The 12,189-nt window shown below is 38.7% G+C and overlaps 2 protein-coding genes across 2 annotated transcripts in view; one reads left to right on the top strand and one right to left on the bottom strand.

The window, feature by feature from the left end:
- Positions 1 to 7,613, top strand: part of LOC103513136 (pituitary homeobox homolog Ptx1-like) — a 56,135-nt gene extending 48,522 nt beyond the window's left edge. The window contains exon 8 of the mRNA XM_026826424.1: positions 7,383 to 7,613. Within this exon, the coding sequence (XP_026682225.1) occupies positions 7,383 to 7,595 (213 nt within the window). The 3' untranslated portion in view covers positions 7,596 to 7,613. The remainder of the gene's footprint in view (positions 1 to 7,382) is intronic.
- Positions 7,614 to 10,057: 2,444 nt separating this feature from the next.
- The window catches only part of LOC103513135 (progestin and adipoQ receptor family member 3), a 45,403-nt gene continuing 43,271 nt past the window's right edge, over positions 10,058 to 12,189 (bottom strand). The window contains exon 6 of the mRNA XM_008477947.2: positions 10,058 to 10,476. Within this exon, the coding sequence (XP_008476169.1) occupies positions 10,246 to 10,476 (231 nt within the window). The 3' untranslated portion in view covers positions 10,058 to 10,245. The remainder of the gene's footprint in view (positions 10,477 to 12,189) is intronic.

Raw genomic sequence — 12,189 nt, 5'->3', positions numbered from 1 at the left:
TCCTACCACTTGGGTTGCATTTAAAAAAAAAAAAAAAAAAAAAAAAATAGTCTACTAGTGTTTCAGTGAACTCTAGAATATTGGGAAAAGCGTCCCGGCTAAGTAGCGAGTTCGATTGCCACCCAGGTGAACTTCTTCTCAGCAGATAAAGACGATAAAGTTGGTTCTCGAAAAAGCTGGCTTTCTCTTTTTCTTTCCATTTCGAGACAATAAGACCTCTTAGACCTCCCTACGATGTTACATTTTCCTCAATCAAATCTCTTAATCCTTAATATACGAGTAAGGTATACAGTGATAACCCTCTATTAAACTAATAAGTCTAAGTAGTCTAATAACATCCCACGATTTTCCCCCTACAGGTGCCAAAACGTTCCCCTGGTCTGTCAACCCGCTTAGTTCCGTCAACCACCACCAGAGTTCGGTCAACTGTTTCAACACGGCGGCTACCTCGATTAGTTCGGGCGCCACCAGTATGTTACCCGAACTTGTAGTTATCAAACTAAAAACATAAACGAAACTCAAATATTAGGAGAGCGAGGAAAAGTTTTCTCTCCCGCAGTCTCTGCACCTGGCTGACCTCAGGCTAGGTGACATTAATGTGAGGAGGTGGGTAGCTTGTCACCTAATGGAGGTTAAACCCTCGGCATTATTTTTTTTTTCTTTTTTAACGGCTTTAAGTGGCAGGGTTCTCCTAGAGGAGCTCTTCCACCCAACCGCTATTAAGGTCACTTAAGTTAAAAGTAGATACTCAATTGTCCTCACGAGAGGCTGATTGCACCTCCAACTCTAAGCACGGAGTCTTGAACTCCAAGGAATAATATCCTTCATAGAAGCATTGTTGGCTTAGGAAGGATGTATGTTACCGACCGGAATGACCGCCCCCCTCACTGGGAGCGCCTCTCCTGCTGGTAGGTAAATATTCCGCCAGTTTTCACTCTCCTTCATCTTTTTGGTAGACCGTAGAATCTACGGTAGATGGTCGATGGATTCTAGACTAGATGGTACAAATGACCGTAGATGATAAATGGGCTCTCTAGATTGTACAAATGGTGGTAGATGATACGAAATTAATGTCAAACACAAAAAGCCCACATGAGGCCTGAGGTTTAGGTGTAGGGGCTAACAGCCCTAAAGGATGGGTTAAGCTTCTACGAATCTACGAATGGTTGTTTTCTGGACGGCTGACTTTGAGAGATGAAACGGGGCGAGTTTGAGAGATGAAGGCCAAGTTGGGAGTGGTGTAACTATTTTTAATAAAGGATTTTATTGATTTCCTTAGACGCTCCGCGCTTTTAATGTGCCTTTGGGTAGCTGAATTGGATGGTTGGTTACCAATTTGTTGCTGATATTTTGAGTACTCAAGTTTAATCTATGGAAGAAATACCCTACATAAAATCTGTACCGGCTTGTATCTTTTGGTATTTGTCTAATCCTCCCCATCTGTCTGTTGGCAGGTTCCGTGGCGGCGGCTACATGCCCCTATGTTCCTCCTACAACCCCCTATTCAATGTACACTCATAGACCAGCCTCCTCAGACCCTTCCCTCTCCCGAGTAGCCGAGTGTAACGTTATGTCCTCCAGCATCGCCAGTCTACGCCTGAAGGCCAAACAACATTCCAACTTCAACTACACAAGCATCACCCCACCTGTCTCTTCGGCGAACAATCGCGCTGCATGCCAATATAGCGACGAAAGCGTGACACGGTGTCCTCAAGCATCGCCAGTCTACGCCTGAAGGCCAAACAACATTCCAACTTCAACTACACAAGCATCACCCCACCTGTCTCTTCGGCCAATAATCGCGCTGCATGCCAATACAGCGACGAAAGCGTAACACGACAGGAATGACGGCACGCCGAAGACATGACGCGTAGCCTGCGACATACCGTGCATGACATCATGCAGACCCATAGTGAGATGAGCGAGAAGATGCATGACATCATGCAGACCCATAGCGGGATGAGCGAGAAGATGCACGACATCATGCAGAGCCATGGACACAGTGAGATGGAGAAGATGGAGGAGGAGGATGAGGAAGAGGAACTTCTGGAGGAGATGACGGAAGAGGAGGAGGATATTAAGATCAATATTAACATCAAGGAGGAGAAGTATATGACGAGTGAGGAGTATTGAGAACACAATGAGGAATTAAGGGACTTTTAAAGAGGTTTTAGAGAGGGAACTGTAACAGTGGAGGTGTTATTGTCCCGAAATCGACGAGAGAAAGAAAATAAGCATAGGAAAAGCCAGCTGTTCCCAGAACGAACCTTATCTGTTTAGGAGGCGAAGTTTCGCCTAGTGTTTACAAGGCAGAGGCTCTACCCTCCACGGCTGGTAATTTTTAACGTGGACCTGTGGTCCTGAAAGCTGAAAGTATGATATTTGGTAGAGACTCTTCTTTAGTAGATTACCTAGATAAACGTACATGACAGGTTTTGGCTTGATAACAAACCTCATACAGAGAACTAGATATTAAGATCAATATTAACATCAAGGAGGAGAAGTATATGACGAGTGAGGAGTATTGAGAACGCAATGAGGAATTAAGGGACTTTTGAAGAGGTTTTAGAGAGGAAACTGTAACAGTGGAGGTGTTATTGTCCCGAAATCGACGAGAGAAAGAAAATAAGAATAGGAAAAGCCAGCTGTTCCTAGAACGGAGATTATCTGTTTTGGAGGCGAAGGTTCGCCTAGTCCGCCTAGTGCTTACAAGGCAGAGGCTCTACCCTCCACGGCTGGTAATTTTTACCGTAAACCTGTAGTCCTGAAAGCTGAAAGTATGAACTTTGATAGAGACTCTTCTTTAGTAGAATACAGAAGGGTACATGACGAGTTTCGGGTTGATATTGATAAGAAACCCACAGAACTTTGATAGAGACTCTTCTTTAGTAGAATACAGAAGGGTACATGACGAGTTTCGGGTTGATATTGATAAGAAACCCACAGAAAAAAACTGTAGAAAAGATTTCAAGTCGATCTGTTGAAGGCATATCCTTGTTTTGTTTTAAATTTTGTTGATAATTCTGTAAATTAGCAATGTATTTTGTGCAATGAAATGTAGGTAGGTACATAGGTATGTGTGTTCTATTTATAGACAGAACTTTATCGTAAGTAATGTCCCTATGATTTGGGAATCTAATGTCTTTCCCATTTCGCCAAAGATTAACAAATGAATTGTTGATTAGGAAAACCTTTTTATAGGACGAAAAGTTCAATGTGGACACACAAATTGTAGATTGTACATACTTATTATAAAATTCTTCCTTTTCCATAAGAATATTATAGATTTCAAAGCATTGTCTTTATCTAGGATAGTAAGTCATTAGATAGTTTTGGTTCCCTATGATTTGGGATTCTAATGTCTTTCCCATTTCGCCAAAGATTAACAAATGAATTGTTGATTAGGAAAACCTTTTTATAGGACGAAAAGTTCAATGTGGACACACAAATTGTAGATTGTACATACTTAATATAAAATTCTTCCTTTTCCATAAGAATATAGATTTCAAAGCATTGTCTTTATCTAGGTTACTATTTTTTGTTTTCTTGTAAATAAGGTTTTCGTTTATAAATAAATAAAACAAATATTTGTGGATTTTTTTCAAAAAATAAAACAACTTTCATTCTAGTCTATAAAACAAATAAAAAGTCATGGCTCATTTCATTAAAATTGCACGGAGTTTTCTCTTTAGCTTGTTTTTCTTCTGTAACAGGTCTGTTCATCCCGTAGTATGTACCTAAATAGAATGTCAGGCAAAAAATATCCCCCGTATAATTTGAGAATTTGACCACAATAATAGTAGTAGCCTACTGCTGGAGTAAACGGACTTTTCAGTCCTATGCGAGCAGTATAAATAAACACTATTATTATTATCAATTTGGATTTCATCAATGTCGATATAGTGACAGGTAGGTATGTGGCGCTTCCACGAAAGACTGGTTCCGAGAAAAGCCAGCAGGATACCAACCACGCTCAACGTTGCTTCAGTAGCTCAGTTTGGGAAGCGCCACTGACTTTGGATTATAAAGTACCTAACTGTTTTTATGCATGGCTCATTTCATTAAAATTGCACGGAGTTTTCTCTTGGTCTTCTCTTTAGCTTGTTTTTCTTCTGTAACAGGTCTGTTCATCCCGGAGTGTGTACCTAAGTAGGATGTCAGGCAAAAAATATCGCCCCATTAAGTTATAAGACCTATGGTTCAGGGTAGATACACATTGGCGACAAGCCAAGTAGTAACTATTTTCCTTTCGGAATTTCCCTCGCCTGAAGCTCGTTTTCCCTCTTTTGGTGTGATAGTGCCTGTACTAAACCATAGGAGATCCAAGATGGCTCGCCATCGGAATCTTTTCTGTTTCTGAAAGGGAAGTACAACTTTACCAACCTACTCACATTAACCCTTGACTAGTCTCACTTCAGAGATTTCAGAGAACCATTTTGAACAGAGCTTTCACTACAGCTGGTTTGCAAGTTTGTCTATCCATTAAGTTATAAGACCTATGGTTCAGGGTAGATACACATTGGCGACAAGCCAAGTAGTAACTATTTTCCTTTCGGAATTTCCCTCGTCTGAAGCTCGTTTTCGCTCTTTTGGTGTGATAGTGCCTGTACTAAGCCATAGGAAATCCAAGATGGCTCGCCATCGGAATCTTTTCTGTTTCTGAAAGGGAAGTACAACTTTACCAACCTACTCACAGTAACCGTTGACTAGTCTGACTTCAGAGAACCATTTTGAACAGTGCTTTCTCTGCAGCTGGTTTGCAAGTTTGTCCATCTACCTACTCTTTAAAATGGATCTCTCTATTGAATTTTCTCAGACGAATAATTCAGACGTTTCCAAACATCCAAGACAAATAATATTATCCATCTTTTTAAGCGCACTCTCTCTCTCTCTCTCTCAGAAAAAAAAATTTTCTCAGACGAATAATTCAGACGTTTCCAAACATCCAAGACAAATAATATCCATCTTTTTAAGCGCACTCTCTCTCTCTCTCTCAGAAAAAAATGGAGGAGGAAGAGGAGAGGAGGTAGGAGGATCATTCCCTAATTTCCCAAATTACTTTTCCTCGTTCCCATCCAACTGTAGCCGGGACCCGGGTGGCATTTCACAAATTATCTTCTTATCCTCCTCGCAAATTATCCCAGGCTTCCCCCCAGAGCCCGTACTTTATCAATTTAAATAAATTAATTGAGATAAAAAAAAGTACAAAGAAAGAGGAATGGGATGAAAAAGAGAGGAGGAGGCGAAAAAGAAGAGGAGGAAGAAGAAGACGAAGAAGGAGAAGAAGAAGAAGAAGAAGAAGAAGAAGAAAAAAAGGAAGATGGAGAAGAGGAATAAGAAAAAGAGGAAGAGGAAGAGGAAGAAGAAGAAGAGGAAGAAGAAGAAAAAGAAGAAGAAGAAAAGGAGGAGAAGGAGGAAATAAAGGACAAAAAGGAGGAGGGGGAGAAAAAAAACTATAATGGAAATGAAAAGAAAACTAAGTGGAAAGCTTTAAAGTGAAAGAGAAGAAAAAAAAAATATATGAAGGGATTTACATTTAAGTCATTCTAAAGCTCCTCTAAAAACCGCGAGTTGCAAGGAGATGAGGTTGAAAGGGGAGAGAGGGAGTGAAGGATAAGGGAGTGAAGGACAGGAGGGAGAGGGAGTGAAGGGTAGGAAGTAAATTAGCAATGTATTTTGTGCAATGAAATGTAGGTAGGTACATAGGTATGTGTGTTCTATTTATAGACAGAATTTTATCGTAAGTCATTACTTACGATGTAAGTCATTGCATGACATCATGCAGACCCATAGTGAGATGAGCGAGAAGATGCATGACATCATGCAGACCCATAGCGGGATGAGCGAGAAGATGCACAACATCATGCAGAGCCATGGGCATGGTGAGATGGAGAAGAAGAAGAAGAAGAAGAAGAAGAAGAAGAAGAAGAAGAAGAAGAAGAAGAAGAAAAAGGAAGATGGAGAAGAGGAATAAGAAAAAGAAGAAAAAGAGGAAGAAGAAGAGGAAGAGGAAGAAAAAGAGGAGGAGGAAGAAGAAGAAGAAGAAGAAGAAGAAGAAGAAAAAGAAGAAGAAAAAGAAAAGCTAGGAGGAGAAGGAGGAAATAAAGGACAAAAAAAGGAGGAGGGGGAGAAAAAAAACTATAATGGAAATGAAAAGAAAACTAAGTGGAAAGCTTTAAAGTGAAAGAGAAGAAAAAAAAAATATATGAAGGGATTTACATTTAAGTCATTCTAAAGCTCCTCTAAAAACCGCGAGTTGCAAGGAGATGAGGTTGAAAGGGGAAAAGGGGAGAGAGGGAGTGAAGGACAGGAGGGAGAGGGAGTGAAGGGTAGGAAGGAGGGATAAAAGAAATTGAGTTCAGACAAACCCTCTGAAAATAGAAAGTAATAATCTCCCCGGATCGTTTATTAACACATTCAGCGTCACTACATCTATAGATGTAATAGTGAAAACCGAAACGAACTTGATTTACGATTATTTCTACCTGGATTAACACTTACGAGCTGGAATATTTATATGTATTTATATCCACATTCAGATGATGGGATAATGGGTTAGCTGATGGCTGTTTGGTTATGGGTTAGGGTTAGCTTACGGTGATGGCTGGTTAGGTGTTTTTCGGATTTGGCCTTTTGAGACCAGATAGGTGGACTGGACTCTAGACGGAATAAAGTACGTGATTTAGCAGGTGGAATTTCGAACTTGATTTACGATTATTTCTACCTGGATTAACACTTACGAGCTGGAATATTTATATGTATTTATATCCACATTCAGATGATGGGGTAATGGGTGAGCTGATGGCTCTTTGGTTACGGGTTAGGGTTAGTACATAAATATATATATATATATATATAGTGATGGCTGGTTAGGTGTTTTTCGGATTTGGCCTTTTGAGACCAGATAGGAAGGTGGACTGGACTCTAGACGGAATAAAAGTACGTGATTTAGCAGGTGGAATTCTTTCAAGAGGTTTGATAGAGGCTGTAGCATCCTTAACTGCGAGTAGTTCACTAAAAAGAGTAGTTCTTTCCTATTACTCACTGATTCTTTACACATCTCTAGAGTACGGATCAAACACCAATCCTCAAATATATTTATAAACCCATGATTTAATCTTCTTTGCACAATAATTGTCCTTAGCAGTTAGTTAGGCTGTAGCATCCTTAACTGCGAGTAGTTCACTAAAAAGAGTAGTTCTTTCCTATTACTCACTGATTCTTTACACATCTCTAGATTACGGACCAAACATCAATCCTCGAATATATTTATAAATCCATGATTTAATCTTCTTTACACAATAATTGTCCTTAGCAGTTAGTTATCAAATGACGTAGCCCCTTTGAAAAAGTCTCATATAAACCGTTTTTCTCTCTTACAGGTCTGGTTCAAGAACCGTCGCGCTAAGTGGCGTAAACGCGAGCGCAACGCGATGAATGCCGCGGCTGCAGCTGCTGTCGATTTCAAGAACGGCTTCAGCACTCAATTCAACGGCTTGATGCAAACGTTCCCAGATACGGACTCTCTGTATACGAGTGCTTACTCGTCGTATAACAACTGGGCCTCCAAAGTACCCAGCCCGCTAGGTAAGTGATAAATTTTCTTGTGGAAGGAATGTGGAATGAAAACTTTGTTATCCTTAAACGAATCCTTAAAAGAATAAACTGCAGAGTCCGATTCCCATGTAGGTACCTACTTATAATCCTGGACTGAAATTAGAGAAATTGAGTTCAGACAAACCCTCTGAAAATAGAAAGTAAAAATCTCCCCGGATCGTTTATTAAGTAGCAGTTTGTGCGTGTAGGAAGAACACAAGTGTATGTAACGCCTGTAATTTGATTGCAAGGTATGCAACCCGAAATTTGTATGAAACGCCTATAATATGATTTGAGATTATGCAAACTTATAATCATTTTTTAAGATTGCTTTTTCCTGCGAATTTTCCAAAAATATGGGCCGAATAATAATACGACTCTTGTGTGAAAGGTAAACACTAGGCGAGGTTAACGCCGGAGGCATTCTCTAAAATGAGCTGGGATCGAACCCACGCCCTCCTGTTTACCAGGCGAGCGTCTTGACCACTAAGCCTCCGGAGTTACTTAAGATGTTGCCAGTTGAACACACAATATGACACTGTTTTGGTAACGCAATGTAGCAGTTAGGTTAGGCACTCCATTGTTACTTAAAAAGGTAGTTATGTAAATAAAAAGAAAGCCGGGAGGCATTCTCTAAAATGAGCTGGGATCGAACCCACGCCCTCCTGTTTACCAGGCGAGCGTCTTGACCACTACGCCTCCGGAGTTAATTAAGGTGTTGCCAGTTGAACACACAATATGACGCTGTTTTGGTAACGCAATGTAGCAGTTAGGTTAGGTTAGGCACTCCATTGTTACTTAAAAAGGTAGTTACCTATGTAAATAAAAAGAAAGCCGTCAATTTCAAAGTAAGGTGTATATCACAGATTTGATTGTTTTATTTCAACATAAAGCTTCTTAAAAACCCTGCAATGTACCATGTAAAACAAAATACATAAATCTAAACTGTCTAGAAAAATAAGTGTCTAAACTAAAATTACCTAGTCTTTGTTCTACAGTACAATTGCTACAGGTTTAAATCTAACTACAGATTTCGAAGGAGTATAAAAAAATAAATAATAGAGATTTTTTCACAGAAATAATAAAACAAAATAAATAAATCTAAACTGTCTAGAAAAATAAGTGTCTAAACTAAAATTACCTAGTCTTTGTTCTACAGTACAATTGCTAAAGGTTTTAATCTAACTACAGATTTCGAAGGAGTATAAAAAAATAAATAATAGAGATTTTTTCACAGAAATACATCGTAAGTCTAAAATAAATAATCAATTTAGCTAAAAACACAAAGAGAAAAAATGTCAATATGGGCATTGAGCAATGCTCTAAGAATAGTTAGAATAGGTCCGAAAATGAGATTCTTACTAAATATTGAGCAAAAATTGCAACAAAGTAAAGAAACATGGCCAATTTGGAAACAAAAAGGTACTATCGGCGTGAACGACCTGGGATTCCAGAGTTAAAACGCCTTATTCGAAAAAAGGCACTATCTTTACTTTCTAAGAATAGTTAGAATAGGTCCGAAAATGAGATTCTTACTAAATATTGAGCAAAAATTGCAACAAAGTAAAGAAACATGGCCAATTTTAAACAAAAAGGTACTATCGGCGTGAACGACCTGGGATTCCAGAGTTAAAACGCCTTATTCGAAAAAAAAAGGCACTATTTTTACTTTGTATTTTTGTGAATATTATCTCAAACGGTTCTCGAGATAGAGCGATCAGTGTGTGAACTATGAAATGTGAACTGTGAATGAGTGAATGGATCTTGTTTTTATAATATAAGATTTTTGTGAATATTATCTCAAATATGTAAGATTTTGATTCACCAAGCTTTATCTTACAACAAAGGAGAAAATAAAATAATAGCTGATGTCTATGTCACTTAATGAAACTTGAAATGTCAATGGAAATAACAGTAGCCATAGACAACTGTGTCGGAGTTTTCGGTTCCTCAGTTTGTTGGCATGGGTCACATCTTGTAACTAACTCTCAAATCACTTTTTATTGAACCGATTTTCTTGAAACTTGATATTTTGGATGGCAATAGAATATTTCATGTACATATGTTTCAATTTCTAATTTTTTATCGGCTTCAGATTTTGATTCGGTAATCAATAATGTTCATACCAGAGCATCACTCATTAGAACTAATGCGGATTCTTGTCAATTATCTAGCTATTGGGTTAAAAAAAATGTGCTAGTGTAACTAACTCTCAAATCACTTTTTATTGAACCGATTTTCTTGAAACTTGATATTTTGGATGGCAATAGAATATTTCATGTACATATCGTCGCTGTCAATACGAACTATCGTAAGTGAAAATTTTGAGATTTTGAGTTAAGATACGTGTAGGGGGTAGAAAAATGCGTTTTTTTATGTCACAAAGTATCGTAACCGTCATATATCTTGTAACTAACTCTCAAATCACTTTTTATTGAACCGATTTTCTTGAAACTTGATATTTTGGATGACAATAGAATATTTCATGTATGTTTCAATTTCTATTTTTTTTTTTATATCGGCTTCAGATTTTGAGATGCAGGATATAGGGTTTCACCCAAAGGCACAGGTTTTCCTCAAAAGAGGCTCTAAATCAGACTAGATCCAGTTTACCACCCAGCTCCAGGCGGAAGCACAGGGTTCCATCCTCTAAATCCTCATATCATGCGTACATCCATGGTTCATCCTATACTCGATGTATTTGATGCCCGTGTTGTGCCAATAGTAGAGGGCCAGCACCACGAAGAAGTGCCACCATTGGTGAGAGGAGCCGATATAGTCTACTTTGCCGGTGAAGAAACATTCGGGAAAGCGAGTGATGTAGATGAGAAACGCCAGCCCGGAGATACCGTACATGCCCATCACTCGCGGGAGAAGCATCTGGGGGGAGAGAAAAGAGACATACGTCAGATAGAGGGAAAATAACTTTTACAACTTCACAGGTACGTTTTAGTTCATTGTTTTATCAGACATGGACCTTCACAAAGATACCGAGGCAAAATCACAAAAGATCTAACCAGTGCCCTAAATCACCAAAGTATGGAAAAGTATCTTACAAGTGAAACAGCCAATGGAAAAGCAGAATTTTGAATTTGGACGAATCATATCGAAATATGGAATTGTAAATACTTTTCCATACTTTGGTGATTTAGGGCACAGGTCGCAGTGACCAAGGGCGTTTATTAAAGCCGATGGCCCTACACACTTTGTTTCTGAGGGGAGTATAACTTTGAAGATTCGTGGAAGCTTAACCCATCCTTTAGGTCTGTTTGCCCCTACACGGATCGGACTTTTTGAGAATAATATAGAAAATAATCTCATACGCCCAACATATTCATCAAGCCTGAAAAAGAACCTCCTATCAATAGGTGATCGCGATGAAGTACTAGAACTGCTAAACAAATACCACCATCACGAATCTCTCTTCACGGACACATAATTACATACACAATTGAACCAGAAGTACTCACACATCTGCATAAAGAGTACCAATAAGTACCATCTCATCCCATGACAGGATAAATAGAAGTGCCTCTTTAAGAAATTCTAAGAACACTTATTTGATTCTACTTATTTGACTGATCATTTGGTTCCACTTTCTCCTAAGGTACTGCACAGTGTTGCCAACAATGATTCTAATAAGTATGGAATCATTTTGGCCTCTCTAATGACAAAATGTGTTTTAAATTGTAATTGCACTAATTGTATTTCACTCCCTATGGCGAAGAAAAGAGGGACCCTGCTATCATGCCAAGTTAGAGAAACTTTACACTAGTAAACCATTTTTTCATTGACTAAATAAATGAAAGAAAATACCAGAGAACCAGCAGCACACATACTTTACTTAGAAATGCATTCATGGCAAAATTGAACAGTTCGTTATAGCACTTAAATAAACCATCAGATATTCAGAACAAAAGAATTCCACCATTAGGAATACCATTTTCATAGAAAATACAAGGACTTGGGATACATATACTTTCCAATATTGTTTCATGATTTGTATGCACCAGATTTCATGGTATTTCATGATTTGTATGCACCAGACATACCTTTTTGGAAATTGCTTATCTTTCTTTTCTCTTACATTGCCCCCATTCAAACTGCCTTTTTCCTGCATCCAAATATTCTATCATCAATTTTCACTTCCAACTGCACTGAATATTTAAGATCTTCAACATATTTGAATTCCTCAGGTTCATTTACCTGGTTTGCCATACATTTTCCCATCGGTAGTTGGCACCTGTGTTATTTGCTGGCACAACATTGGCGCTACTACCACAATATAGTTACTATTGTCAGAGAGATGGTTACTATAGTCAGAGAGGCAGTAAAGGCATATGGCACAGCAGAATGTGAACCAAACGCACCAAGATTTACAACTGAGCATTATCGATTCTACATGCCTATCTCATTGTGATAAAGTACTAGGGAACATGATGGGAATATAATTCCTGCTATTCAACCAAGCCAACTGATACCTAGAGGCCAACACTGAAACCTAGTACTACCATCCGCTACAAACTACATGCCTTTATGTTGGCAATAGTTTCTTTGACAGTCACAATACGTATGTAAATTGTATGTACATAC

The sequence above is a fragment of the Diaphorina citri genome, unplaced genomic scaffold (genome assembly GCF_000475195.1).
Source record: "Diaphorina citri unplaced genomic scaffold, Diaci psyllid genome assembly version 1.1 scaffold929, whole genome shotgun sequence".
Lineage (NCBI taxonomy): Eukaryota > Metazoa > Arthropoda > Insecta > Hemiptera > Psyllidae > Diaphorina > Diaphorina citri.
The sequence above is the reverse complement of the archived record's forward strand: the minus strand, read 5'-3'. Positions and strand labels throughout refer to the sequence as shown.